The sequence below is a fragment of the Battus philenor genome, unplaced genomic scaffold, assembly GCF_028537555.1.
Source record: "Battus philenor isolate CCGP_79_NKW_IND1 unplaced genomic scaffold, ilBatPhil1.0.hap1 SCAF_19, whole genome shotgun sequence".
NCBI classification, from domain to species: Eukaryota; Metazoa; Arthropoda; class Insecta; order Lepidoptera; family Papilionidae; genus Battus; species Battus philenor.
This window is the reverse complement of record NW_027181681.1, coordinates 3,859,865-3,885,997: the sequence shown is the minus strand read 5'-3', so window position 1 is coordinate 3,885,997 and position 26,133 is coordinate 3,859,865. Positions and strand designations below refer to the sequence as shown.

Sequence of the window (26,133 nt, the reverse complement as noted above, 5' to 3'; positions counted from 1 at the left end):
GGAAGTCACTGGATGAGCTATCGGCTAACATGAATAAATGAAAAAATTTTTTCGTTCAGGCCGAAAGGTTCTCGATTGATGCAACAGCCAGTAGACTAGGCAGGGATAGGCCTTTCCTCAAGGCGGACTGATGACATAATCTAGGTCGTAAGAAGACACTGAATACGGGCAGCTCAAGACGTGGCAATATTTTGAAGAAACCTACGCTTTGCAGCAGGCATATGTTGGCTGAAATGATGGTAATGATATTTTCGAAATGTACATACGTCACTCATATAAACAGGGCAGAATTTTCCTATAGACTAATTGTGTTACCAACGAGCTACCTACGTAACATTAGACTGAAAATAAGGAGAAATAGTTAGAAAATTTTACGATCGTTTTCTTTTTCAATACTAAAACGGACATCATTTTTGGTTTAGTTATGCGAATTATTATAAAACAATTTTTTCTGACTTACATTTCGCTTTAATCTTCAATGTATTCAATATAAATATATATGTATATATAGTATCAACCGCATCTACCTTATCAACAACAATGTTTCATTTAAGATATTTGTAAATATTGTAGTAAAAATGTATTTTATTAGAAGTTCCTTCCTCCCCTTATATTTATGTTTGTAAATTACGCTCACGTAAAAATGAGATGTAAAAAATCCTATTAGGTAAAATAGGGCCAATTTCTATTTAAATCCGGCCTTAGTGAAGTTAATACGTCTTTACATGTTCCATGCTTATAGATTATAACAATTTTTATAGTAACGGACTTCAATTTCGTGCAGGTTAAAAAAAAACTAAATAAAAATTGTATTATTTTTAATTTCTTCTTTTATTAACTAACCTGATCTCCCATCCCGGTGATAATGGGGGTGTTCCAGTAAGCGGCAAGTCTGGCTACAGGCTCCAAGGCAAACGCGCACGCTGGTCCAACAAATGCAATCACGTCGTCCTTGAAATGCATGTCCGCTGCCAATCCTGGTGCAATAGCCCCCGAACATGATGGATAACTGTACCAAACAAATTAAACAAAATTAACTGGTTCATATTATAATAAACTATCATATAATATGTCTAAAATATCTTGTGTAAAATTTTGAAGTATTTTTAAACCAAAACAAGGCTCGGAAAAAATTGTTCTATTCCTATATAAAGGACAGTAACCATATAACTGTTGTGAAAGTGATCACAAAAAAAAAACTTGTATGAATTTGTTGTGGCCTCTTCTTACATCAGGACGCGTTTGTGACTCTCTTAGCATTAAGATAAAGAATGCATAAGCGAATAGCGAATTATCGAATCTTGTAAACCAATTAGTCCCTTGTTTTCGTAGTCTAACTTCAACTGATAAGCAGAACAAACGATAATCTAAAAAAACATTATTGTAGAAAAATCGTGGTCCTAATAATTTCAAAAAGGCTTTTAAATATTTAGACAACTTAAATGTATCAAAAAATAAAAAAATGACTACAAAATATTTACACGGTGTGCAGACATTTCGTCATGGCCAGAAGTGACGTTTAAGACACAGACAAGGCGAGTAATTATTCGTAAATCAAAAACATTTCATCACCATCATCATGTCAGCCATTAGACGGCTACTGCAAGCCATAGGCATCCACCAAGGATCACCACAATGACCGGTCTTATGTTAACTGCATCCAGCGACTGTTGCCATGTGAATTGTGTGGTCGGTCCACTTAGTGTAGGGCCCACCTACGCCTCGTCTACCGGCTCGTGGTCTACCACTAGAGAACCACGAACTAGAGAGCCACGTCAGACGAGAATTTCTTTGAGCTACGTCGATAACCTTCTGCAGATGTGTTCATTTCTGCTTCAATCTTATATCAGACTTATAACATTTGTTAATAAATAATATGTCTGAATAATGCAATTTATCTGTTTGCCGTTTGTCCCTATTTATTAATATCTTCAGAGAATAATATTTCATCTCTTTTATACACTCTTGATGTAAATTTATATTTATATATTTATTGATACCCTGCCCGACTTGACAGTGATAGTTTATCAAGGAAAAACTATTCCCATATTACATGAACACAAGTAATTTCAAGCTTAAAAGGACACTGCAAATATCTGAAATATCTTGTAAAATGAAAGACAGAGATGAGACGTCTAAAAGTTGTAGAAGCGTCTGTAATTAAATGTTATGACTTGAATTGCACTGGCAATGTTACTCCTTTTAAGAAATGTTTTTATTCGTAGTAGAACTTGTAACGGGTTTTATTAATATTGGAAGTTCTACAAAACAATTTCTAATTAGCGCTGGTTATTTCGTCTGGAATCGTCAGACGGATAAAGTTAAAGATTTTTCTTTTATAAGAAATGAAAGCTGTATTTATAAACTCAGAAGACTTACTATTACTTTTCATATTACATTATCCTTTAGTGTGTTATCTGTATCTCTATATCTATAGGTTTTGTAACTGGAATATTATACGAAGTCTGAGAGATTTATCATTGACGCGTATTTTGAATGTAGTTTTTTACACTACACTTTCTTTGCACTACATTGCAAATGACCCGTGAGAAATTATATGTGTTACTCAAAAATTAACATTTATTTTCTGACTTATAAAATATAAAACGATTGCTGGATGCAATAATATATTTTTTTATATAATCTTCCTTAGTATTCAATGATTTTCCCTCAGAAATCACCGAAACAAAAATAATCATTACGCAATCCAATATATTATTTAATAAAGCAGGAGGATTAAATTCGTAACGATCGCTGACTTAACACGGTCATAAACGAAAGTTCAAATTTCAAATTTGTCGTAACATAAACTTGCTAAATTACTGTTAAGAGGGGAGTCAGTTGATTGTTATATGAGTTATCCTTTGTACGAGAAAGTTAAAACTATATAAACGTTAGACTATGTGCGAAAATAAACAAGATAATCGTGGTGCGTTCTGTTGTCCTGCAATGAGATGTGTTAACACAAGAAGTTAAGGAATTTTCACGCAAAAAAATAAAATGGCCTTACATGGAATTAGCCACAATGACGAATTATATATACTATTCATTTCAATAACTAAAATGAAATTCAGTTGCTAACTTAAATGAAATGGCATCATTTTATTATGTGTATTTTTTTTTTTGTAAACAGTCTTAATCTCCCAGCGCTAACGCTTTCCAAAGTGGTAGAAGTGATATTAGCCAGGCAATAGCAACTGGCCAAGCTGTGGTTCGCCAAAAACGCTGGCTTTTCGCTTCCAAGCCATCCTAATGGCAATCTTTGGGGAAGCCTATTACCAGAAGTAAACGTCGTGGAGCCGAAATAAAAATAATGATAAAGAAAATACTTTACTTAATTTTGACCAAAGTATATACAGGTTCTTGGCACAAAGTTTTCCTTAAACATTTTATTAATATTACAATTCACACAAAGTAAACTTTAAGATCGAAACCCGCGATCGGCAATCATAAATTCTTTAATTTTTTCCTTTTAGCGTGGTAAAACTTCACAGCTTCGTGGAATACACGGATTTGGCATTGGAAAACCATAAGTCAAATTTAATTATGTTAGTTTTGTTGCATCCGACATTAAATTACTTTAACAGATGGTGAAAGTTTTGACATCTGTCACCCTGAGAATCCTACCAAATAACAGTCGTTAAATGTTGATTAGCGGAGACGTTACCTAAATATAATAAACCCCATTCTCAACAAGCTATGAAGAGGCTATGCATAGTATTTCTCTACTAGACCAGGAATGAAGCGATACATAGATGAACGAAAGTAACCATCGTAGCCCAACAATCACAAGTTGAAGTGTGGTAGTGGATAGGCCACATAGTGTGCAAAAAAGATGGCCACTGTGACCCTAAGATACTGGAGTAAAGACCACAGAGCGGTGGTGGAGGCTGAAAGTCCCCAAAGTGCACAGACGACCTTATTAAAGTCGTTTGAAGATGTTATACATCTTTTTGAAAATCTATGGGCAAAACAAATGCCCAACAGTGGACATCGTACGGCTGAAATTATAATGATGATGATAACAGGTACTTTAACGTAACGCCTATTGTTTTTTAAAACTAAAAAATATGTTAATATAGTCGCCTGAGTCTTTGTTACGTATGAAGGAGATAATATTGTTCCCGAGAGGTATTTTATTTTATTTATTAAGTATTACCAAAAAAAATAAAAACATTTCATACGGATATAAAGCAATGAAAAAAACTACGGGACCAAATGCAATTGGCTAACCAGCGCATGTTGGCTAGATTTACAAAAAAAAATGTTTTTTGAAAATAAAAGTCAACAATGAATCTATTTACCTACATACCTATTAAAACGGATCGTTATTTGTTGTACAGCTTAACCAGGTGAACGCAAGTTATCCTATAAAGTCCTTTAAAGAAAGAAAAGCTTCCCGGGTCCGAGTTAGCTGTCGCATATCGTGTGATAAAAGGTATCATAACGCCAACCGACTGACCTACATATATAAAGTGAGACCGTGAAACGCGTTTAAACAGACACATCGGTCAATTTTTTGTTTTTAGATTATTTTACTTGTAGTGATCAATCGGTCTTGCAGTTTTTTTTATTGACAAACGGTTTTAAATTGTTTGCACATAGATGTTAACATTTTGATTTATAATTATTTATTTAAGGTTAAAAAAAACGTATTCAAACGGTCAGCGAACAACTACGCAACCAGAGAATCGCTTCGTTGATGGCACTATGAATCAAATGTCATGGCACGATTCATTCGCAACATTTTTCAAAATTAAAAAAGGTTTACATAAATGTAATGTTTAGTTAAGCGCCATTTAAAGCACGTACCCGCTGTTCGGCGCCTGAATTCATCAAGTGTATTAGAAACTGATGTATAAGGATTTTTTTTGAGTAATATTAGTAATAATAACGCACATTGTAACATTAAAACTTACATGTACTTATATACTTTTAATAAATAGTTAAAACTTTAATAATGCAAGCAACAATCGAGGCTTTAGGCTTATAATAAAATATTTAGTCTAGTATTACGTGCTTTTTCCGTTTAATTTTATTCTCATCTCTAATTTGTTTCAGAGAAAGAGCATATTTTTTCTCAATATCCAAGCTTAATCTATTAGAAGAATAAATGTTTATTTATTTAAATCTAGGAGAAACGACAAATGTTATTATATCTTAGGTAAAAATAATCAATTAGAACCTTAAAGTGAACTGTCAAACGCGCGAAGTTCATAGCGAACTGTCGTTGCGGAAAGTTTTTTTAAGTTTTCGTAGCGCAATTTTTTTATATTTACCCTTTAAGAACCTTCCACAACGTGTTCGGAAACATATAAAAACTAAATAAAATCGGTAAAGTTATTCTCTAGCGATGGGAATTCTGTCGTGATCAAATATAATAAGGATTCTTGATTATATACCTAGATGTTCCACTGTAACAGGTTAATAGTTTTTCTCATTTATCAATAATATATAAACTACATAAATACTTTTAAAAACGTATTTGTGTTTTATTGCATTAACATCAGATATTTCATTGTTATTTTCATTATAACTAGAGCGAATAAAATATTAAAAATAAATACGCCGCCCAAAAAGCTATTTTTTTAAGTTAATGTATGTTTCGAATAAGAATCGGACGCTGAGGTCACGCTATAAAAATACGTTCTTTTCGTATATTCTATATTTAAATCGGTTTCTTGGGTTTATCGGTCTTCTAATATTTCATTCCCGGCGTTATATTTCATCATAATTTACAGTCAAAATAAGACGTTATTTTGAAAACACCGCAAATTTATTCAAGATGTTTAAATAAGGATTGTGAAAATAAGATAGTTAAATATTCAATGAATGTCCAATTAGATGATATGCCGTTAATTTATTTTGTAAATTGTCTATAAATACGAGTATTGTTTATTATACTGGCATCCAACGGCTTACAGTCCCTGGTCTCTACTCTAGAACCTAGAGGTCCCAGCAGCTACCTACTCTAGGCGCTAGATAGTCTGTCCGGGGACAGCACCTATGAGATAGACCAGTGTTTCCGAGCTGTAAAAGTTTGCCCACACCCACATTAACTTCCCAATATGCTGGGTTGTATCGACGAATTTTCGTTCGACCTTGGTGAAATCGAATCTGATGATAGGTCTCCTATTATCATAGAGAAATCCTGGGCATAACCCTCTCCATGGCCCGTCGAGGGACTAAGAGCTTGCTAATGAGGATAAAAGTGAAAGACCACGTTTCATAGAACTTTAAACAATTCAAAATAACAGATTTTATTTCTATTTATAATTTTACTAATTTCACGGTAGACATTCTTTTCTGCATACAATAGTAGACCTAGCTATAAAAGATACTTTATGGCAACCGGTCGCGTACCAACACAATTAACCTCTTAAAATGTTGGCTTGCGTGCTATAAAATTTTTCAGCATATTCAAAATCCTCATATATTAAATACTGCTTTATTTTTATTTCGGTATAAGTAAAAAATTTAGCTTTTTCTTCCTCTTCCTCTGCTGCTTGCTTACTGTCATTTCAATCTACCAATCAATCATCAGAACTCTTGGCTTGAACTTTCACTCAAGACGCATTTATCAATATGAGGTCTTCGAAAAAATTAATAGGCATGCGCGTTTACAATACTCTCAGTGACAGCAATCCACAAGAGTAAGATCGTCGGAAAACGATTGATTCAGGGCGCTTTCAACAAATCCTTTTGGAAATCGATGGAGGAGGCCAATGTTCAGCAAAGGATATCTTACAGCTAAAATCATGATGATGACATAACAAAAACATATGTATGAAAAAACAACGGTTTTTTATTTCTAAATTCAAATTAAACATATTTGTAAAATGACTTAAAAGTGGAGTCGGAAGCTTTTAACTCCGAAGTTACTCACTCGTCTCGTCTCTGTAAATACAGTGACACGTTTTAACGTCCATTGCCCCGAAAGCTCGGCTGTCTCTGACAGGTCCGAGTAAATATAATTATAAATTGTTTTATTCAAATATTCTACACTTAGTTTAAAATATGCCAGAAACACACGATACAAAACATATGATATTCCTTAAGGGCCAACGTGTAAACATAGCTTTTTTACAATATAAAAATCGATTTAAAGGTGTATATAAAAGACGCTTTTATAATTATACAGCTTATATTTATTTCTTTTATATTTTTTTGTTTATTATTACTTAGACTAACTTTTAATCATCATTTTCATATCAGCTGTAGGTCCAAAGGAGAACCTTCAGAAGCCTTCCCCGTTGATTAGCAAAAGTAACGGTAAGAAGTGGCCTGCATCAGGCGTTTTTCGAAAATCTTTACACAATCTGACCAGACAAAGGACGTTTCACGCTGCGCTTGTCGATCCGCGATCTCTACTCCAGGACCTTAAGGCACCAGGTATCTTTTTTGCGCACCATGTTACCTGCCCATAGCCACTACAACTTGCCAATCCTCTGGGTTAAGTCAGTTACTTTTGTTCGTCTTCGAATCTCAACATTCCTGATTCCTTCTCGTAAAAAAGTTCTCCATAATAGTTTTTGGTTTGAAACGAAAGTTTAATAGGCATAAATGACGATAGATATTCATTAATAAAGATAATTCATGTTACAAAATATAATATTTCAGAAAAAAAATTGTCTCAAACGAGCTCTCATATAAACAATTCGTCGCGTTATGTCATCATCATCATCAGAATGTAATCGGATTATTACTATAGTAAAGGTAGGTGAGCAGCGGTAGCCCAGTTGTAGAGGACTGAGACATATGATCTTACGTCGCCGGTTCGATACCCGGGATACAATCTCATACAAGTTTCCAAAGGATGGGCGTCGTCCTCTGTATACCATAACACCGCACTGCGATCGCAAAACATACCAAGCGTGTCAATTATGGTATAATTGTCTTATAGATCTTTGAGGAGGCCTATGCAGTAGGAGTCTATAAGCTTAAACGACGACGAAATTTACTGAGCTCTGACCACAAGAACAATAACGCCTAAAGGTTCAAGAAAAGAAAAAAAGGTAGTAAGAGTTCAGCGAAATAACACTAGAATAGCAGACGTATCTTTATTTATTGTTCAAAAGGTGATAATATCGAAACGACAACCTGAATATTATAAGACAAGAAAATGGAATACAATTACGAATTATTTCGCCTATAAACGTGAATACTAATTCCTTGTAAATGAGGAGATTATTTGACTGGTGCTAGCGGTAGAAGACTGACTGACACTTGCGAGCGTAGGTCGTAAGTTCGATTCCCGTGGATACCATCTCATACAATTCACACTTTGTGCATTAATTATATAGGATTACTACTGCTCACAAACATATTTCCAGAGCAACAGCACCGTCCTCTGCGTACCATAATATCACATTACGATCGCCAACCCGTCTGATAAGCGTGGCGATTACGGCATACCTGCCGTTGATATCTTTGGGGGAGGCATATGCCTTGCATCGGGCGTCTATGGGCTGAAACGACTGCGACAACGAAGAAAATTGACATAATTTTCATCACATCTTACATACTATCCTATGACGACATCGTGAAGCTTATATAATACCAGAATTTAGCCAAAATTTCTCACTTATTTATATTGTTATCCACGTGACATCATTTTGAAAAGGTTTGGAGAAAACTTTCCGGAATTTGAACCGAATAAATAATAAAAAACCGAATTTGATAGAAACAAGAATCACATTAATCCTCGCTAAAATGGCATTTTTAACATAAAGCTACGAGAGCTTTAACGCGCCCTGATCCGAGAAAAGCCCACAACAAACTCAGAGGAGTTGTTTTGTGGTCACTTTTGTAATAAAATATATCTTTAATACAGTAAAGCAGTTTTTTCCCAAGCTATCATTTAAGAAAAATTACTTTATAAATCTATTACATGATAATTTATAGATATTTGCGTTAAAAAAATAAAGTAAGATTGAAAGAAATAAAGAACAAAACTAAATTTAAAGATATAAAAAACACTTTAAAATAGTGTAGGACAGAACATATACTCAGAGTGACTAATTAAAAGTGAACTAGACCGATAACAGTGGTGACCCAGGAACGGAAAAAGAAAAAAAGGGAGACAATTGAGACGATGGGAAGACGACACCACAGCACTGTGAGAGAACAGCAAGGAGAAAAGGAATGTGAAGAAGTTCAGAGGAGTCCATTGTCGAAAAACAAAGTGTCGATTAAAAAAACGATTTTAAAAAATATTTGTAGTTAGTATAAGGACGTCAAATCGTTGTGAGTGAAGTGAAGAGTGAAAAGTGAGTTATTTTATATGTTTAAATAGTTAATAGCAAAAATGGACTATTTTTTATATTTAGGGACATTACACGGGAATGTAATATAGTTGTAGAGTTAAAAAAGTATTCTTAATTTTATAAAATCTAGAGGAAGGTATTAAAAACGTAACATCATACTGTTTAGGGATTTAGGTAATTTCTTAACAAAGACACCCTCACATTAATAATTTCATTTAATTATCCTTTTCTTAAAATACTATAAAAGTTTTAGGTAATTCAAACTTGTTTAAACATCATTTTTTCTTTTAAGTAGGACGCGGGCCCGCAGTAATATGCAAATATGACAAGTTTATTTAAAATTACAAAATGACAATTACAAGGTATCTGGTAGCAGTTGTATATTTTGATACTTAAATAAAAAATGTAATATTTGACCTATAGTTTTAAAAAAACCATAGAACAGAAATTGTCATTTTATGTTGTTAAGAATATGTTTTCAGAATATCCTCTATAAATTCACACTAATATGAAGTCTCATACTCTGCGCCTCACGTTGTAATAAATTTGGTTCAATTGAGTTGAACTTTTAAATTCACAAAAATTGAAAGTTTGTTATTGTAAGCTGTTCCTTTGAGATAGTACCCCAAAAATCCATTGGAGTCAAGTCGGATGACTTCGATGGTCACGGGATATCCCGAAAACAAGAGATCAGTTTTCGGGAGAAAGTTTCCCTATCCTACTAGAACCACGTGTGTAATGAGTATGACGGATGAAGTCGCAGGTTCGGCAAAAAGAAATCCTTAATCATACGTCGACAATTTTTTCTATTGACATTCGTCGCATGGCCTCGAGAATTTTCAAAAAAAACGGCCCAATTAGTCCATTCGTGGATAAGGCAAACCAAACCTTTAACCGGGGGCAATGTAAAGGCTCATTCGACCACTGTAACATCCATTTCCCTCCGATATCAACGGCAACACCCTCCCCTTACACCGTTAATAGCTTTTTGAAATGATTGAAAACAAAAATCTGCCATTAGACCCTCTCTATAAAAATATTCAATATGTCAACATATATCGCGTTTCTTGAATAAAATTGTTACCACGATTAAGGATAGTTATTAAAGTTGAAGACATCGTCATAGCTTTCGTATTTTCTAACACTGATTTATTTTACTAACATACTTTGCTTTGATATTACGTATCAAAGTTCCCAATAAATCGACCCTCGTATCGATAGTAATTCTAACACTATAATTTACCAAACTTCTATTGACAAAAGGAGCATTGATTTTCTCAAAGTAAGCGTCGTATGAAAAACTTGTTTATAACTTGAATATCTCAATACATGTTCTCAGAAAGTCTAATATGAGTTTACAAAAGCGGTCTCAAATTAAAATATCTTTGGCGAAGGCTAAGAAGTATGTACGCCCATATACATCTAGAAGCTTTATCTCATTACATGGAATATAATAATTACAGAAAGGGTTGGACTACTCATTTGTAAAAATTATTATTAAAAATACATCATACATACAAAGAATAAAATCTTACATACAAAATTAACGTAGATTGTTCGTGTCTTATTTTATTATTAAATAAAGAGCTCTTTAAAATTATTTCTATGTTTTATTAATTATTAAGTTTTAGATATCACCATCATCATTCCAGCCGTAAGACGTTCACTGCTGCACATAGTTTAGAGATTTTGAATAGGACCTATTGGAAGCCGCCTGTATTCGGCATCATCCGATAACTTAGAAAGTTCTAACATTCAAAACGTTCGTAACGTTCAAACATATTTAAATTTGTACAATGTTACACTAAAATTATGTATGCGTGTACATTTTACGCTTTTTGTGCCTATTTAAAATAAATAAATAGTTAAATATGATCAAATATATTAATAAACAGTATTGTCTTATATTGCCTTGATAACGTCTTTATAAAATTGTAAAAAGCTGTACTGTAAAAAATGAGTAAACAAATTATGAAAAGTTTTATATATTTCTTATAATTATATAAAAGAAAATTTGTCAAATAAAAATTAGAGTAAACTGATCACCTTACCTGCCTTGTACTTTTTGAAGCTCGACGTTGTGGTGCGCCAGAAATTTGTCGTTAATTTTATCTAAAGCGATGTCCACAGCGGGCCCACAGCGCTCCAGGTCGAACGGGGAATCCAACCTGGACGCCATGAGGACTCCAATTTTGTAAACAGTTCGTTCCGAAATTGATGAATTAATCATAACGATTATTAAAAGGGGAATTATTATACTCATGTTTATAATACTTATCGAATTCTTTCTAGTTTAATTATTTGTTTATTGTTTTCTTTTATTTATTTATACTATTGTACTTAATATTAAAATTACTGTTTCGCATTTTTTTGCCTATCAATTATTACTTCTACTAGCGATTTAAATATATTATTACTGTATTACTTTTGAGATAAAGGAAATACTTCGTATATAACTCTTAGGCGGTACGATTCACGTTCAACTTGAAGGATGTTTAACAGCAGTGAAAACGTGCGTCTTTCACGAAGCTGCTTCAGTACTGACCGCCCCGTGTGGGGCGGAGACGGGTGTGAGGCTCAAAGGGTACGAAGAAAGTGAAGAGCGCAACAGATCCCGCCATTCTCCGCCATTAACCCTTGATGAGAAGTCGTGAAATTAATGCGTTCGAAGACATTAAAACTTATAACTATATAAAACATATAACTGAAAAAAGTCGTCACTTTAATTAAGAAAATACAGAAAATCTTTCCAATAAATAGATTAATTATTTATTAACACAAAGCTTTAAAACATGTATTTAAAATCACACTATAAAATGATTACTCTGAAATATGTTACATTAATTTATTTCTTCTTTGGAGTGCGTCAATAACTTTGGCTTTAATGATTATTTTTAATATAGAGTTATACAACTTTTGAAACGACTTTTTCTTACATGATTATCATTACATTATTTATTATTTCTGAAACCATTCATTTTTATATATTTGGTACACATTGACGGACAGCAAGTGGGTTATATTATCATATCAATTAAAAATACGCTTTTCAATATATGGTGGAAATCATCTCTTTTTAATGCAATGTTAACACTTTCACCTGTTCTGATGAAATGACCTGAGGAGAACAGGTAAAATAAACTCAGCAAGACTTTGTATTTTTAAAATAATATTATATTACCTATTTAATAAGCATTTAATATCCTCTATGAAGTCATTTACAATGTAGTAATCTTCAACACACATACGTTCTTTGACAATTTTTATTAAATCTTTCAATGGAAGCTTTCTACTTAACTTTTTCAGAAACCCTTTAATAAAGCGTATAGATTGATCAGAGAAAAAACTAATAACGAATATAAACTCGATGAAGTCGAATCTTAGTTACAAATAATATGTGTTCGCTTATGGATTTTTAAATTGTGTTTATCAATCACACTTTTAAAGCTTTTACATCCATAAATGATTAATATGTATATTCGAAGGAACTGCTGCATTTTTTTACATAAGCAGCAAATGAACAGTTGTAGCCCAGCGGTATTAGGCACAGAGTTACACAGACGCCCAAACCGAAGTACCCTGGTGAGGTTTCTTGAGACTAGCACTCAATGGAGCATCCGCCGAAGCGATCCAAGAGCTCGAGCCAAGGATAACCAGGAGGCCCTCGAACTTCGCTAGCCTTAAAAAAAGGTTTAGGCTTAGCGCTTTCAGTGCCCTGCCCTCTCGCAACGAATCTGCATATATCATTTGAGGAGCAATGCAAGCCAGGTCTATGAAAAAGAAGTGAGGCTTGCTATCGTAGGTCGTGAGTTCAATTCTCAGAATACAATCTTTTATTTTTTACACTTCTTTCATTCATTATATAGGATTGTCACTGCGCAAAGTACTGTTGAATAATAACATTTTACACAAGAAATCCCCTTGAAGTTAATAAGGAGATGATTACTAATAATAAACATCGTCATTATTCATTATCATTTAAAGTTTCATAACTTCTAAATAATATCTACAATTGAATTCAAATGTTACCTAACACAGTTGTTCGTATCATAAACATTAACATCATACAAATCCCTTTATTTTACGAGTAATAACAATGCTCATAACTTTCGGGCGAATCCCATTAAACCTCGCACAGTGTAACAAAAGATTTGTTTTAATATATTTCGCAATTTTCTTGTAACCGCATAAAACGTTTTATACAAAACTGCGCAGACACTTTATAAAGTTCAACCCGATTTAAAATACTTAAAGAATAATCACATTTATCGATTCTTGAGCACGATTTTCATTTCAGACATCATTTTAAAGTTGACAATTTTAAATGTTTATTCAAACAGACTAGATAGAAAACACAGGCCATATGTCATAAATTGCTAAAAGTATTATTATACTTAAGTCTCAAAGAAACTGTAATAATATTTCTATTAGGGAATTTTATACAGTCATGGTCGTTTTTAAAACCTACGTGTTGATTTAACCGAGTGAAATGTAAGGTTAGTTTGAAGTTATATTTATTTAATTGACATTATGCAATGTTCAATTGCGGACTTAATGTCTGATGAGTATTCTCTACCAGTCATCTTAAGAGTGATGCAGAGATAATCAGTTTTACAGAAAAGATCAAGACGAAGAAAAGAGATCCTAAAAGATAAACAGTAATATTAAACTATTTCTTTTATATAATTTTTAACAAACACGTACTTAAATAGCAGGTTATAATATTTACATAAAATTACACGTATACATCTGAAATTAGTAAACACATCTTAGCTGTTGTTGCCTGCTTCGCGTGACCCGAACTACTTATCTTTTGCTAGTGTAATTTCATAAATTTCATTTTTAACATCCCAAAAATTTTTTGGCCAAAGTTTTATATTTATAACAACTATGGTTGGAAAATATTAAATTTTTCTTATGAAAGCTACCACATTCCCTTCAAAACCTATTGTAAGTGAAATTTCGTAAAAATCGTTGTAAAACATCCGCTCGACAAAAGGAAATTTTCTACGAAATTTATAAACATTGAAGCCTTCTTAAGATTCCAGAGACATCATGCCGAGTCAGTACTTAGATGGAAATCTCTTATATATTATATATAAGTTATATATTGAGTAACAAGATGATTATTTTGACAATTTTTTCTGCACAACATCTCGAATCTTCTTTGTGCAACGGTTTGTTCAGTTTAAAATTCTGAGGAGGGCTTATTCCAAAGTAGAACGCTTTATAGGCTGCAAGTTCTAAGTCATCTTTTAAAATACGTGACAGTTCTAAATGCTATCATCTCCCGAAATAAAATCTTTTGCTTTCGGACAGGATTTCTTCGAATTCTTTCTCTTATTGCTTTGATCGTCTTTTCCGTACAAACTATGTGAATGGCCAGATCTTTTTCTGCCACAAACAGACGTGTCGTTGTACCCTTCAAAAGCCCGGTACTCAATGATGTAACTAGTACCAAACGTATAGAGGCTTTTAAAATTTTATGTGACGGATAGGCTCCTTAAAGAAATTATCCTAATAGCTAAACAGTAGAATTATGAAGAACAAACTCACAGCAGTATTTTGTACATAACATAATAATGTATGATAATACAATTTAACATAATACACTCTTCTATGATTAATATTGCTGTTAGTATTTCCTATAAATGTATAAATATTTTATTTATGATGGAACTACATGGCCCAGTGGCGTAGCTAGGGGGTGGCGAGCGAAGTGGCCGCACCAGGCACCACAAGCAGGGGGGGCACCAAAGTTGAAAATAATTTTTTTATAAGAATTTTTTTTTTCAATGATGAATAATGAAATGTTAAAAGAAAAATGAAAACCATAATTTAAAGTAAATAGTGTTTTTTAAAAGGGCCCTAAATGACAAAATAATAAATTATTACATTATTGCAAGATTATTTAATGATAAATATATTAAATAATCTTGCAATAATGTCAATAGAACATAAACTAGTCGACACTATTGATTTTGAAAATGTGATTAATGACTTTGCAAGCCAAAAAGCGAGGAATGTTCGTTTTTAAATTTTCCCAATAAATTTTATTAAGATTTAATGTTATTTTATATGTATTTATTATTATTTTGAACCAAAAAAATATATTAACTACATTCTGTTCTGAATTTTGAAATTATTTAGACTGGGGGGGGGGGGAGGCACCAAGCCCCAATCTGCCCCAGGCCCCAAATACCATAGCTACGCCACTGACATGGCCTGTTCATCGTCATCATTCAGTCATATGACATCCACCGCCTAAAAGGACCGGTTGGAGGCAGCCTGCATTCAGCGGCTTCCAACTTAACAAGGTCATTTGACCACTTTGCGGATGGTTATCGTACGCTGCGCTTAGCGGCCCGTGGTCATTTCAGAACCTTAGACCACAGAGACCATCTGTTAAACGCGCTATGTGGCCTGCCCACTGCCACTTTCACTTGCCAATTCGCTGGGCTATGTCGATTATTTTCCTTCATCTACTTTGATTACTTGATTCTTCTCATTATAGTTGTGCGCAGGCCAAGGATTACTATTGCTATTACTTAATTTAATTACAAATTAATAATAATCACGCCGTTTATACTAAAGAATAAAAACTGTAATTTTCCATATTCATAATTAAGGACTTTATTATTATTGATTGCAAGTTAATCCTAGTTAAATTAGAGCTCAAATCTTCGTTAACAAATTGTCTGTACAATTTTGCGATTTTGTATGTACACATTAAATTATTAATTACATATGTTAAATTTGAAAAAAGATTACCATATCTGATTGTCTGAGCGATACCAAAAATTGGTTCATTTCAATAGTATTCGCTTTTGTTAGAATATATAATAAAACTAGAGGTGACATTTAAATTTTTAAGAAAATCAGTACATAAATTTTTAAATGTTTTGCTTTTAAGATAGTGCTTTTCGCAGGGCATCTTTAGAAAAATTGTTGTGAGAAGTACATCGTACAGCTGTTCCATACCGATTCTCGGTATAGACAAAATTATTAGTTATTTGTACATTCGCAGGAATAATATCACAAAGGGTTCTTATGGCGTATCGAATGGCAAGCCGTTTGTTGTACTGACGTTTGTTTAAAAGCGGTATGTTGTAGCGACGTCCTTCGTAGCGCATCGCTTGTTGCGGCGACGCCGACGAGAAAACACAGTTGTTGTTGAAACAAGACAGTTGTTCTCTCTATGATCAAAGCATATCGTCAGTCGGGGCCCGCGGATTAACGTTGTGTGCTATATATGCTTCTAGTGTAGCAGCTGAATATAGTTGCATCCTGTAAAACTATTGTGAAAATTAATAAACTGACTACTCTTTGGGAGTAAATTTCACGTCGTTTTCAAACGTATTCACCGCCTCTTTGGCATCTTAAAACTTACGGTTGCGTGTTTCAAGTATGTCTATATTTTTTTTAAATAAATGTAAGACGAAAAGTGCAAGATATTATTTGGAAACTGGCCAGTGTGTCCAACGTATATGTGACAATAAAGTACATAAACATATGACAATAATAATTTGTGTAACCGAGCGTCTTGTAACAGTTATAGTTTATAGGTCGTTCGGCGCAGAGGGCACGGTATAATAGGTGACGGTACAGTGCAATTGGAAGTGTCGATCGTTAACTTAAACTTTATTATCTACGGAGCGCTCGTTAGCTGAGCGATAGAATAAACGCACTGACCCGACAATGTCCTAGAACAATATCTGGTCTCGCTCCGTCCAACTTTATGCAGTAGCTTCGGCGTTATAACTTCGTATTCGATATAAACTGTAATGGGATTTGTTCGAGCGTATGTTACTACAATTGGATATGGCGATTTTCGCCTCCCTTCTAGAAAACGGCGCTTAAGTTAACTTACTTATTCATATGCATTCACTCTCAGCCGATGGACGCCCACTACAAAGCACGCGGCCCTGAAGAATAAATGCAAACCTGCATATGAGGAATGCCCCATCTCATTCGTCAAGCGGCAGCTTTGACTGGAAACGCTCGACGAATGGAATAGGAGGTGTGTGGGAGGAGAGACGGCTTCGGTAACGAGGATATTTTTTCCGAATGCCACGCAGTCCCATCGCGTGCTCCGTAAAGTCGAGGTGGACGCGGTCTTGGCCCAGCTCTTCACGGGGCACGGGGAGTTCTCTGAGTACCTTCACAGGTTCAAGCTCAAGGAAGACCCCTAGTGCTACTGCGAACCGGGCGTGGGCCAGACCGTAGCCCACCTTATGGCCTATTGTCCCACACATGCAGGGATGCGCAGTGCCCTGGAAACGGAAGTAAAGCTAAAAGTAGATTTGGAGAGCATCGCCTTAATGATGAGCGACGACAACCTTCGCCCATCATTCCTATCGTTTGCTCGCAGGGTGGTGAGTGATAAATTAGATAGAAGATAAAAAAGAAATAAAACAGCATAGATAAGTAGGTACAAAACAAACTGCACAAATAACTAGTCAGTTAATAATAGGAAAAATAAACTAAAAATAGAATAAAAAAAGTAGTATTGTATTAAAAAGTCAAACCCAAAAAAAGAAAACTGTAATATAAAAAATAGAATAAGTAATAAAATAAAGAATAAAAAATGTACCTAGCCACCTAAGAGTAATAAGATGATAGAAGGAAGGCGATAAAATCAAGAAGAAATGAAAGAACAAAATGAAAGATATTGTGAAGGAAAAAAGGTAAGAATGAAAGAAATTGATTAAAGAATAAAAATAAAAATTTGAAAAATTTATTTGTAAACAAAGACCCTGATCTTAACAAATAAGGGGTACTAGAGGCCTCCAATAGCAGGGGCCATAATAAAAAAAAAACTACAAAGCACAGGTCTAACTGAGAAATCGCCTCGATGAGGGGTCGCATATTTTTTGTCTGTTTAACAAAAAACTCCATTTCATATGACGATAATAACGATAAATGTGTCCAGGGATATTATAACATTCTGTAGCGGATTCGTCTTCAGTAGCAGTTTCCAAAAGCAATCGTTCATTTCCAGGCTAAGGAGACGGAATGCGAATGACACAGCGTATCTGTGTCAGAGTAACACTTTGCAGCACTTTTAATATAACACGCTCTGTGTAAACCAGTATTGACAAGATCAAACAGCTCAACGCTGACCTTGACACGGTGTTAAATTGATTGCAATAGATATCGAGAACTTTTCAATAGATGGTATGTGACGAATATAACCCACCTATGTCGTAAGAGGCCATTTATGAAACTAATCAGTGAGATGTGTAGTTCAACATTATTCTTGCCATTAGAACTTCATTAATTATAAATAAAGGACTTTTCAAATATAAATACTGAACGCATAGTATAAATGTATTTTTCTGCAATGTTTATTCAATTTGGCGTTAAATACGGAAGCATAAAAACCATTGCCGTGAAAGCATCTTATTGTTTAATATTATATTTCACTCGATTATTTATTAAAAGTTGTTTATATAATCGTGACATTATTTTCACAACGGAAGGATACTCCAACATTAACGTATATAGAAAATCTATTTCCAATCTTCTGTAAAACCATATTTTGATTTTTTTTTTATTGTCGATGCTTGTTACGCCTTGCGAAATCATAGAGAAATTATGTGATAATTTGCTATACCTTTTATTATTAAAAAAATGCAACCAATTTTCTCTTTATTTCTGTCATTGAGGGAGTAAATACCAATTTTCGCCATGCTTGACATGCTAGCGAGCTGCTTTCCGTCATCAGTGGACCCATAGCCGGCTCTTACGTCAATCACAAGAGAAGAGGATTGGGACTATTCTATGTACGTTTACCACCACGGCTGGGACTTAGCGTAGGAGCCGTTAGTCATCGAAAAAGGCTGGACGCAGACCACTATCAACCGTTCCTATTATAAATTTTTTTGGAGACCTATGGCCTCAATAGAGAATTAGGAGAATAGTGGATTTAACATAAACATAGAGGATACGGAACTTAGATAAAGGATTAGGAAGGTAGAGTATCTCCAATAAGATAAATAAATATGAATATGTTGAACAGTGATCGGTTCTATGACCGAAATGATGATGATTATGATGACTTGTGGTGATGACAGATCTCTTTTTAGATTACGTTTTAGTGAGTGTCACCTACATCTGCTTCCGTTTTTAAACAAAAAGATTAAATTCTAATTATGTTTTAGTTCGCCATAAAACTAGGAGAATTACTTAGCTGAAATGACTTAACGGTGTAACCAAATCTGCGTCACTTTCAACATGAATATTTCAAGGGTTGAGCGCGTCGCGGAGAACCGGAACACATAGAGGAACATCGATAGAGATCGGTGCATTAAAGTAACGACCCCCTGCAATTGAAAAACGTCGCAAGGAAGGGAAATGACCAAGTTGTATCAGTAAATGTCAGTTTTTTATTACGAAACCATCTATTAACCCAGTGATTCCCAAAGTGGTCTATGTCGAACCCTAGGGGTCTATGACAACCTGCAAGGGGTCTACGTCAGCGAAAAAAAATTTGGAGGTCCATGAAATGAAAATGGGGGTCTATGATAGTGGATCTCAACACATACACTGATAGTACCTATTTACTTACATCATACTATCTTATAATATCAAAGCATTTACATTACATTACATTATTATATATGTTTATAAAATTGTTTAAGTTGTAGAATGTTGGTATTCGCTTTGTGGTCGCAATACATTTTCAACATACACTGAACTTCACTACAGTTAGAAATTTACAGGAAATCAATATCAGGTAAGTAGGGGGTCTACCCAACACGGAAAACAAGGCAAGAGGTCTACGACACAATAAAGTTTGGGGAATTCTGTATTAATCGACAGACCGTCAAGATTTTCTGGCAAAAAGAAATTCATCCGAACATTTTGCGCAGGTATATATTTGTAAACATCTATTATTAAATATCACGGCAACATTATTACGCAGCTGTAACGTAGATTGATATTGTTAGGAAGTTAGTGATTATGAGACGAGCCTGTGTTTACCCAATACAGTCTCGTGGGTAATAAACATTTATTCTGCTGTTTTCTTATGTAATTCAACTTATTAACGAAAGCTGAATAGTGGAAGCTTAGTGGTTAAAGACGATGACTTGCAACTGTAGGATGCGAGTTCGATTACTAGGAGGCGTACGGGAAATATTTTTTTTATTATTTTTACTTTATTTTTAAGGGACATCAACGAGGTAAATACAGACATTTACAAAAAAAAACATTACGACAATCTTAAAACCAGTGCGTACATTAATAACAAATGCACATGTACATTAAAGGTGAAATATATTATGTGAAATATACATATATATAGCTATGTAATGCCATATGTGAACACATATTATATATATACAATCAAGTGTTTTTGTGAATGATGTATGTACGCGTAACGAATGTAATGTCGTTTTCGTACATGTCGATATTTAATTGTCATTTGGTAGCTCATTACGTACTTGAAAGACGTTGTATACAAGATGGCAAAAGATTGTAGATAACGTAGGTAAATATATTGTTGATCAGAAATAAAAACTTATTAAAAATGCAGTCGCGTGATTTCAACTTAAGAAAGCGACATTACTTTTCGGTCCCCCTAATATAATTCCTTGATTGTTAAAAAATATTTTTTGGGTGTTGACCAATATTTATATGTATTGTTGGTGCGTATATCATACCACCTATTGCGTTAGGAAAGTGTAGTGGTCGTTTGATGTCAATTAATGTATGGTATAACCTATCTAGAAATCAATCGTTTCAGTAATAATAAACAAGTCATCATAGTAATATAATAGTAAAAAAGCGTTTAAGAAAAAGAGTTTTCTGACGTGGTAATGTTACAAAGAAGGGGGATCCCCTTAGCCCAAGCTAAACCTCTATATGAAATTCTGTTGAGGCCAGTTTAATTAACCGGAATTTGAAATTGACGTTCTTGTAAAAAATAATAAAATAATTTTATTGATACTATATATACCCCAATCACGTAATTTCTATATTGTTTTATACAAAACTTATATTTCACTTAAACAATAGTCCAAATGTTTTTTATACCCTAACAAAACAGTACAGTAAAAAAATTGCAAACCACAGGCAATTTCAACTCTCGTTCCCCTATCTTATTTATGGAGCGGGGACGTTTTTACCTTTTAAAGATTCACTTTTCTTTTTAATTTCCATGCTCTTCTGTCATACTTCTGTTATGTTGTCACATGATCTATCTTTCTTCTACTTACATTCTACAACGTCTATCTTTCCTTGTATCACAGATAATTTAAAAACAATAAAAGAGGGAACATTTTCAACATTACATTTATTCAACAAAAATACTCTACACATCGCTTATACATATTTAGCATAAAATATATTCATACGTTACAAATCCGAAAGGTACTGCTTGGTGTTTTAAATTATTACACGTAATAAAATAAGTACACAATTATTGTAACAACGAAATATACAACTCTCTCAAAATATATAATTTTCTACGCCCAACACGAAACAATCAAATATAAACATTATTGTTCAATTCGCCGACGAAAGACGCGCAAAATGTCTAAATTAGGAATACAGGTTTTTAGCACACCATTAAATTTGTCCAATAAATTCGGCACAAATTTCAAAATAGTAACAGTTCAAGAGAAACAAAATAAATATAATTTATAATAAATGTAACAATGTTTTATAAAAAAAAATTAATTTTAACATATTTAAATTTAAGGTACAATTTGAGTATAAGTAGAATGAGGATCTTTTACATTTTTTTTAATTACGTCATGGAATTTTTTTGTGGGCAAGGTCGGCAAACTTATCAGTACGTCTCTGTGCCTGTATGTCTGTAATCAGAGCAGTATACAAACAAAAAAAACATTCAAAGAATTTTAAAAAATTAATATTAATTTCACATCTCGAAAGTAAATATAAACAATTTACATTGATCATTGACATCTTTTACAATAACTTTCTTTATTCTTGCATTGGTATAAAATAAAAATATTTAGCAACGATAAATATACAATGTTACTGACTTTAACATATTTCTTGATTACTCATTGGCAACACTTAATAAAACTTCAAAATTTTATTTTTATTGTAATCATAATAGTATTTTTAAATGCCAATGAATGCGCAATTTCGGTTTTCAATTTAACTAAATTATTAATCTACAAAATTTTTACACGCCTAGACTGATATTTTGTCTTGATGTCCATTTTAATTGATGAATATTATATTTTTATACTTGTTAGAAAAGAGGAAATCCAAAAATGTAAAAATGTTATAAATTAGTAGGTCCTTCTTGATTTATAAATGTAACTAACATGACTGTTTTAAAATTATTATTGTAAATTTGAATTTTAGTTATTATATTGATTTTTTTATTACACTTTAATCGTAGATTAAACATAACGTAATTATAAATTGTCATAATGGGCTTATAAGTCTATTGTAAGCTTATAAATATGCTAGTTAATAAGTATATATGCTCATTGTTAACTAAGGTGTTTAAATTCTTTATTATAAAATAAATTTAAATTTTATGTAATTAATTAATATCGATGAAGTTTGCCGACCCTTAGCCAAATAATTATAAAATTCTTCCCTGTGATGTTTATTACATACTTGAATAAATTTATTAGAAATAAAATGTATTTAAAGTTTTCTCTTATAAAATTTAAAATGTAATAACATTTAATAACTTAATCATACATCAATATGGAGTAATTAGTTAACCTGTACATAGACAAAATAAAACTCAACGCCACAATTGGCAAGCCACATAACACACATTAGGAATAAAAAGTTATGGCAAACATATAAAAATAAAATTAATCTTTACGAACATATTTAATCTGAACCCAAGTCTGTCAAAGACAACTGAATTGAATCCTTACAACACTACACACCTACCACACGACACGTTATTGACTGTAAAACAGATCTGATGTTAATGAGGATATTCTATGACAGCAAACATTTAAATTGTCATCTGTGTATATGTTGTGTATATATATATATAGATATATATATATGATATTTCCACCATTTACTAACTCATCACAATATGGTTCAAGAGATCAAAAGTCTTTGAGAATTGTAATCTGGCAGAAATATTTCTTTAGTCGAATAAACGTCAGCTTTTGAAATTTCTGTTAAAAATTACAAAGAATTGATTTTACATGCGAAGGAAACGGAAAACAGCTAGTATGTAATATAACGAATATTGGTTTAATAATAAAATGTTAACCAACTGGGTGCTACATAGGTGAAAATCTCTTAGTGGTCTTTACATATATATATAAATAAATTCAAAAGTCTATGAACATTTTTGCTGCAGATCTGTTCTACAGGCAAATTTCTACTTTAGACAAACGACTATAATAAATAATGACTAGAGACAGAACATATCAGAGACATCTACGTAAAATTTTGCTTGAGAACAACTACTTAAAAGATTAATCCGCTTTGCGTGACATCATACTAAAAAGTACAACTACATTTGTAGTTTTCTTCCAACAAAAACAAAATCTTAGATATTGTCACTAAAACAAGGGGTAAATGTTAAAAATATTAATTGCATAAAAAACTCCATAAAGATATTATAAATTAAGCAGGTACTTAAGGATATAGGCGCTACCCACCCTGGTCACTAAATTAACAGAATACCCTCGTCAGATATCAGATGTATTAGAGAAAATCTCAAATAATTATTGCATAACCGTCAGAATTATTTTCTCTTAAACTAAGGACGTTTTAGGTTCCCCGCTTAATGTACAATATATTTATAAATCAAAAAAAAATCTTGATGTTGCATTCAATAATCCATTTGATTTACAATAGTTCACATATGGAATAGCTATTCGTAATAATTTAAGATTTCTATAAACTTTACAATCTAAAACACATATATAGAGAAAACACTGTGATTAGGTTACAAAGACAATTTTAACACTTTGTTTGCCTTACGAATCGGGCCAAGCCAAAATCCAGAATTAAATTATTTTTATTGAGATTTATATTATTAATAAAATAAAAATTATTGACTTTTACCATCTAGTAATAGTAATACAGCATTAGGCCTAAAACCTAAGTTTCAATTAGATTTGAAAATCACACTGTCCAGTTGGGCACCAGGCCCCGCACCTCACTTCTATGTGCGTTTTGTTTGATAGTTGGCCTATACAGAAATAGTCGACTATTCACAGCGTTCAACGTGTTAAATACAATTCAAATACGCTAAAAATATTTCTACATGGGGTTAAATTTGCCTCAAATTTATTCGTTGTACACTAAATTCTAACAATATCTGGGGTCTAATTCCATTCAAATCTAATGCAATTTTATGCGCAATTAATACTAACGTCATATTATTTTTAAGCTATTTCAATTCACAAATCACACACCATTAATACACATCAAGTAATACCAATATTCAAACACTACACTAAAATTTGTGCGTATCGACCTAATATTAATTCATTTTAAGCGGCAATTTTATTAATTTTTTTGTTTTAAAAACGAAAGCATCATGTAAAATCTAGTCTTATATAAGCATTTTATATTGTACAGGTGTAAATTTTAAGCTCAGATGAAGCTGAAAGTCTTCGGACTAACAGCACCTACATCAACAGAAAATAAGTACATCTGTACTTAACGTAAAAGAACTAAAACCAATTTCAAATGATTTAATTTTACTTTTATTTTCGTCATGTTTCGACTGTTTTGTAGTTGCAAAAATAAACCGTGGTGACTGTTAAAAATAATTAAATTACATGAGCAATCAATCATTCGACACCAATTGAGGTTTTAATTACCAACTTGTGGTGGTGCTCTCAAAAGGAAGAAAACAAATTGATATGGTAGAGAGCAAGACGACACCATAACGTAACAGTAAAACGCTAAATATGCCTGGTAAAGGACGCACAGGCAGACCAAATCTATAATGGGAGTGTCATAAAGAATGACATAGTGCTTAAGGACGAAGAAGTACAGGATAAAACGAATTAAAATAAAACAAGGAAAGTGAACCCCCCCCCCCGTCATCAGACGGGGCAAACGCTAGGAACAAAAAGCTCTGATGCATACTGGTGGTATCACCATAACTATTGAAATATCTACCTCCGGGAGGCGATAATAAACGCCGTCATGTATAGAATTTTGTTTTTCAAAGACTTCAATTTAGATTTGTAAAGACATAACTCATTTCATGTTATTGGGATAAAAATTTGAACTGTAAAACGTAATTTAACTTGTGATGTGTACTAAAATAGCAACACCAATTAAAAAATAAGCTAAGCAATAGCAACCGACCAAATCAAGGTGCGAACCTCTGGAGCGCCCGTGAAGGAATGCTAAAGGACTATGCTACAGTCAGACATGTGTACAGTACAGACTATGAGACAGCCCTAGTAGAGGTTTCTTGTTCCTTCTAATTCGGTTAAATAGTAGTATGTAACCAAGGCTCCAAAGAACCTGTATCTGCGCTACCTTAAAAATGGTCTTAAGACCCGCGGATTCTGCAAATACGACTTGGGCAAAAGTAAAAATTCGGGCAAAAAAAAGTATAAAAATTGTTTTAAAAACTAATTTCATACTGACTAATAATTAATAAAATTCCCGCTTAAAATACATCCTAACACGACAGTATTTAAAATTTACACAATAAGTTATTACCGTATAAATATATTTTCTTTCACGTCTTCCCTTTATTGCTATCTGTCATACAGATTACACAATGAGCTCGATAGATCTCACTTTTAAACTTGAATTAATTGTACGTAAAGGTAATCGAACATATAATACGTAAAATCAATCCTACTCAACCATTTATACTTTGGTTTACGATCATATTACATAATGATACTATGTTTTTTTTAAAGTTATA

The 26,133-nt window shown here is 33.0% G+C and overlaps 1 protein-coding gene across 1 annotated transcript in view; it reads right to left on the bottom strand.

Moving 5' to 3' along the window:
* The window catches only part of LOC137921641 (atrial natriuretic peptide receptor 1), a 43,273-nt gene extending 31,777 nt beyond the window's left edge, over positions 1-11,496 (bottom strand). Inside the window, exons 1-2 of the mRNA XM_068764443.1 lie at positions 11,318-11,496; positions 844-1,009 (exon numbers count right to left, since the gene is read on the bottom strand). Coding sequence (XP_068620544.1) covers positions 844-1,009; positions 11,318-11,496 — 345 coding nt within the window. The remainder of the gene's footprint in view (positions 1-843; positions 1,010-11,317) is intronic.
* Positions 11,497-26,133: the final 14,637 nt, after the last annotated feature.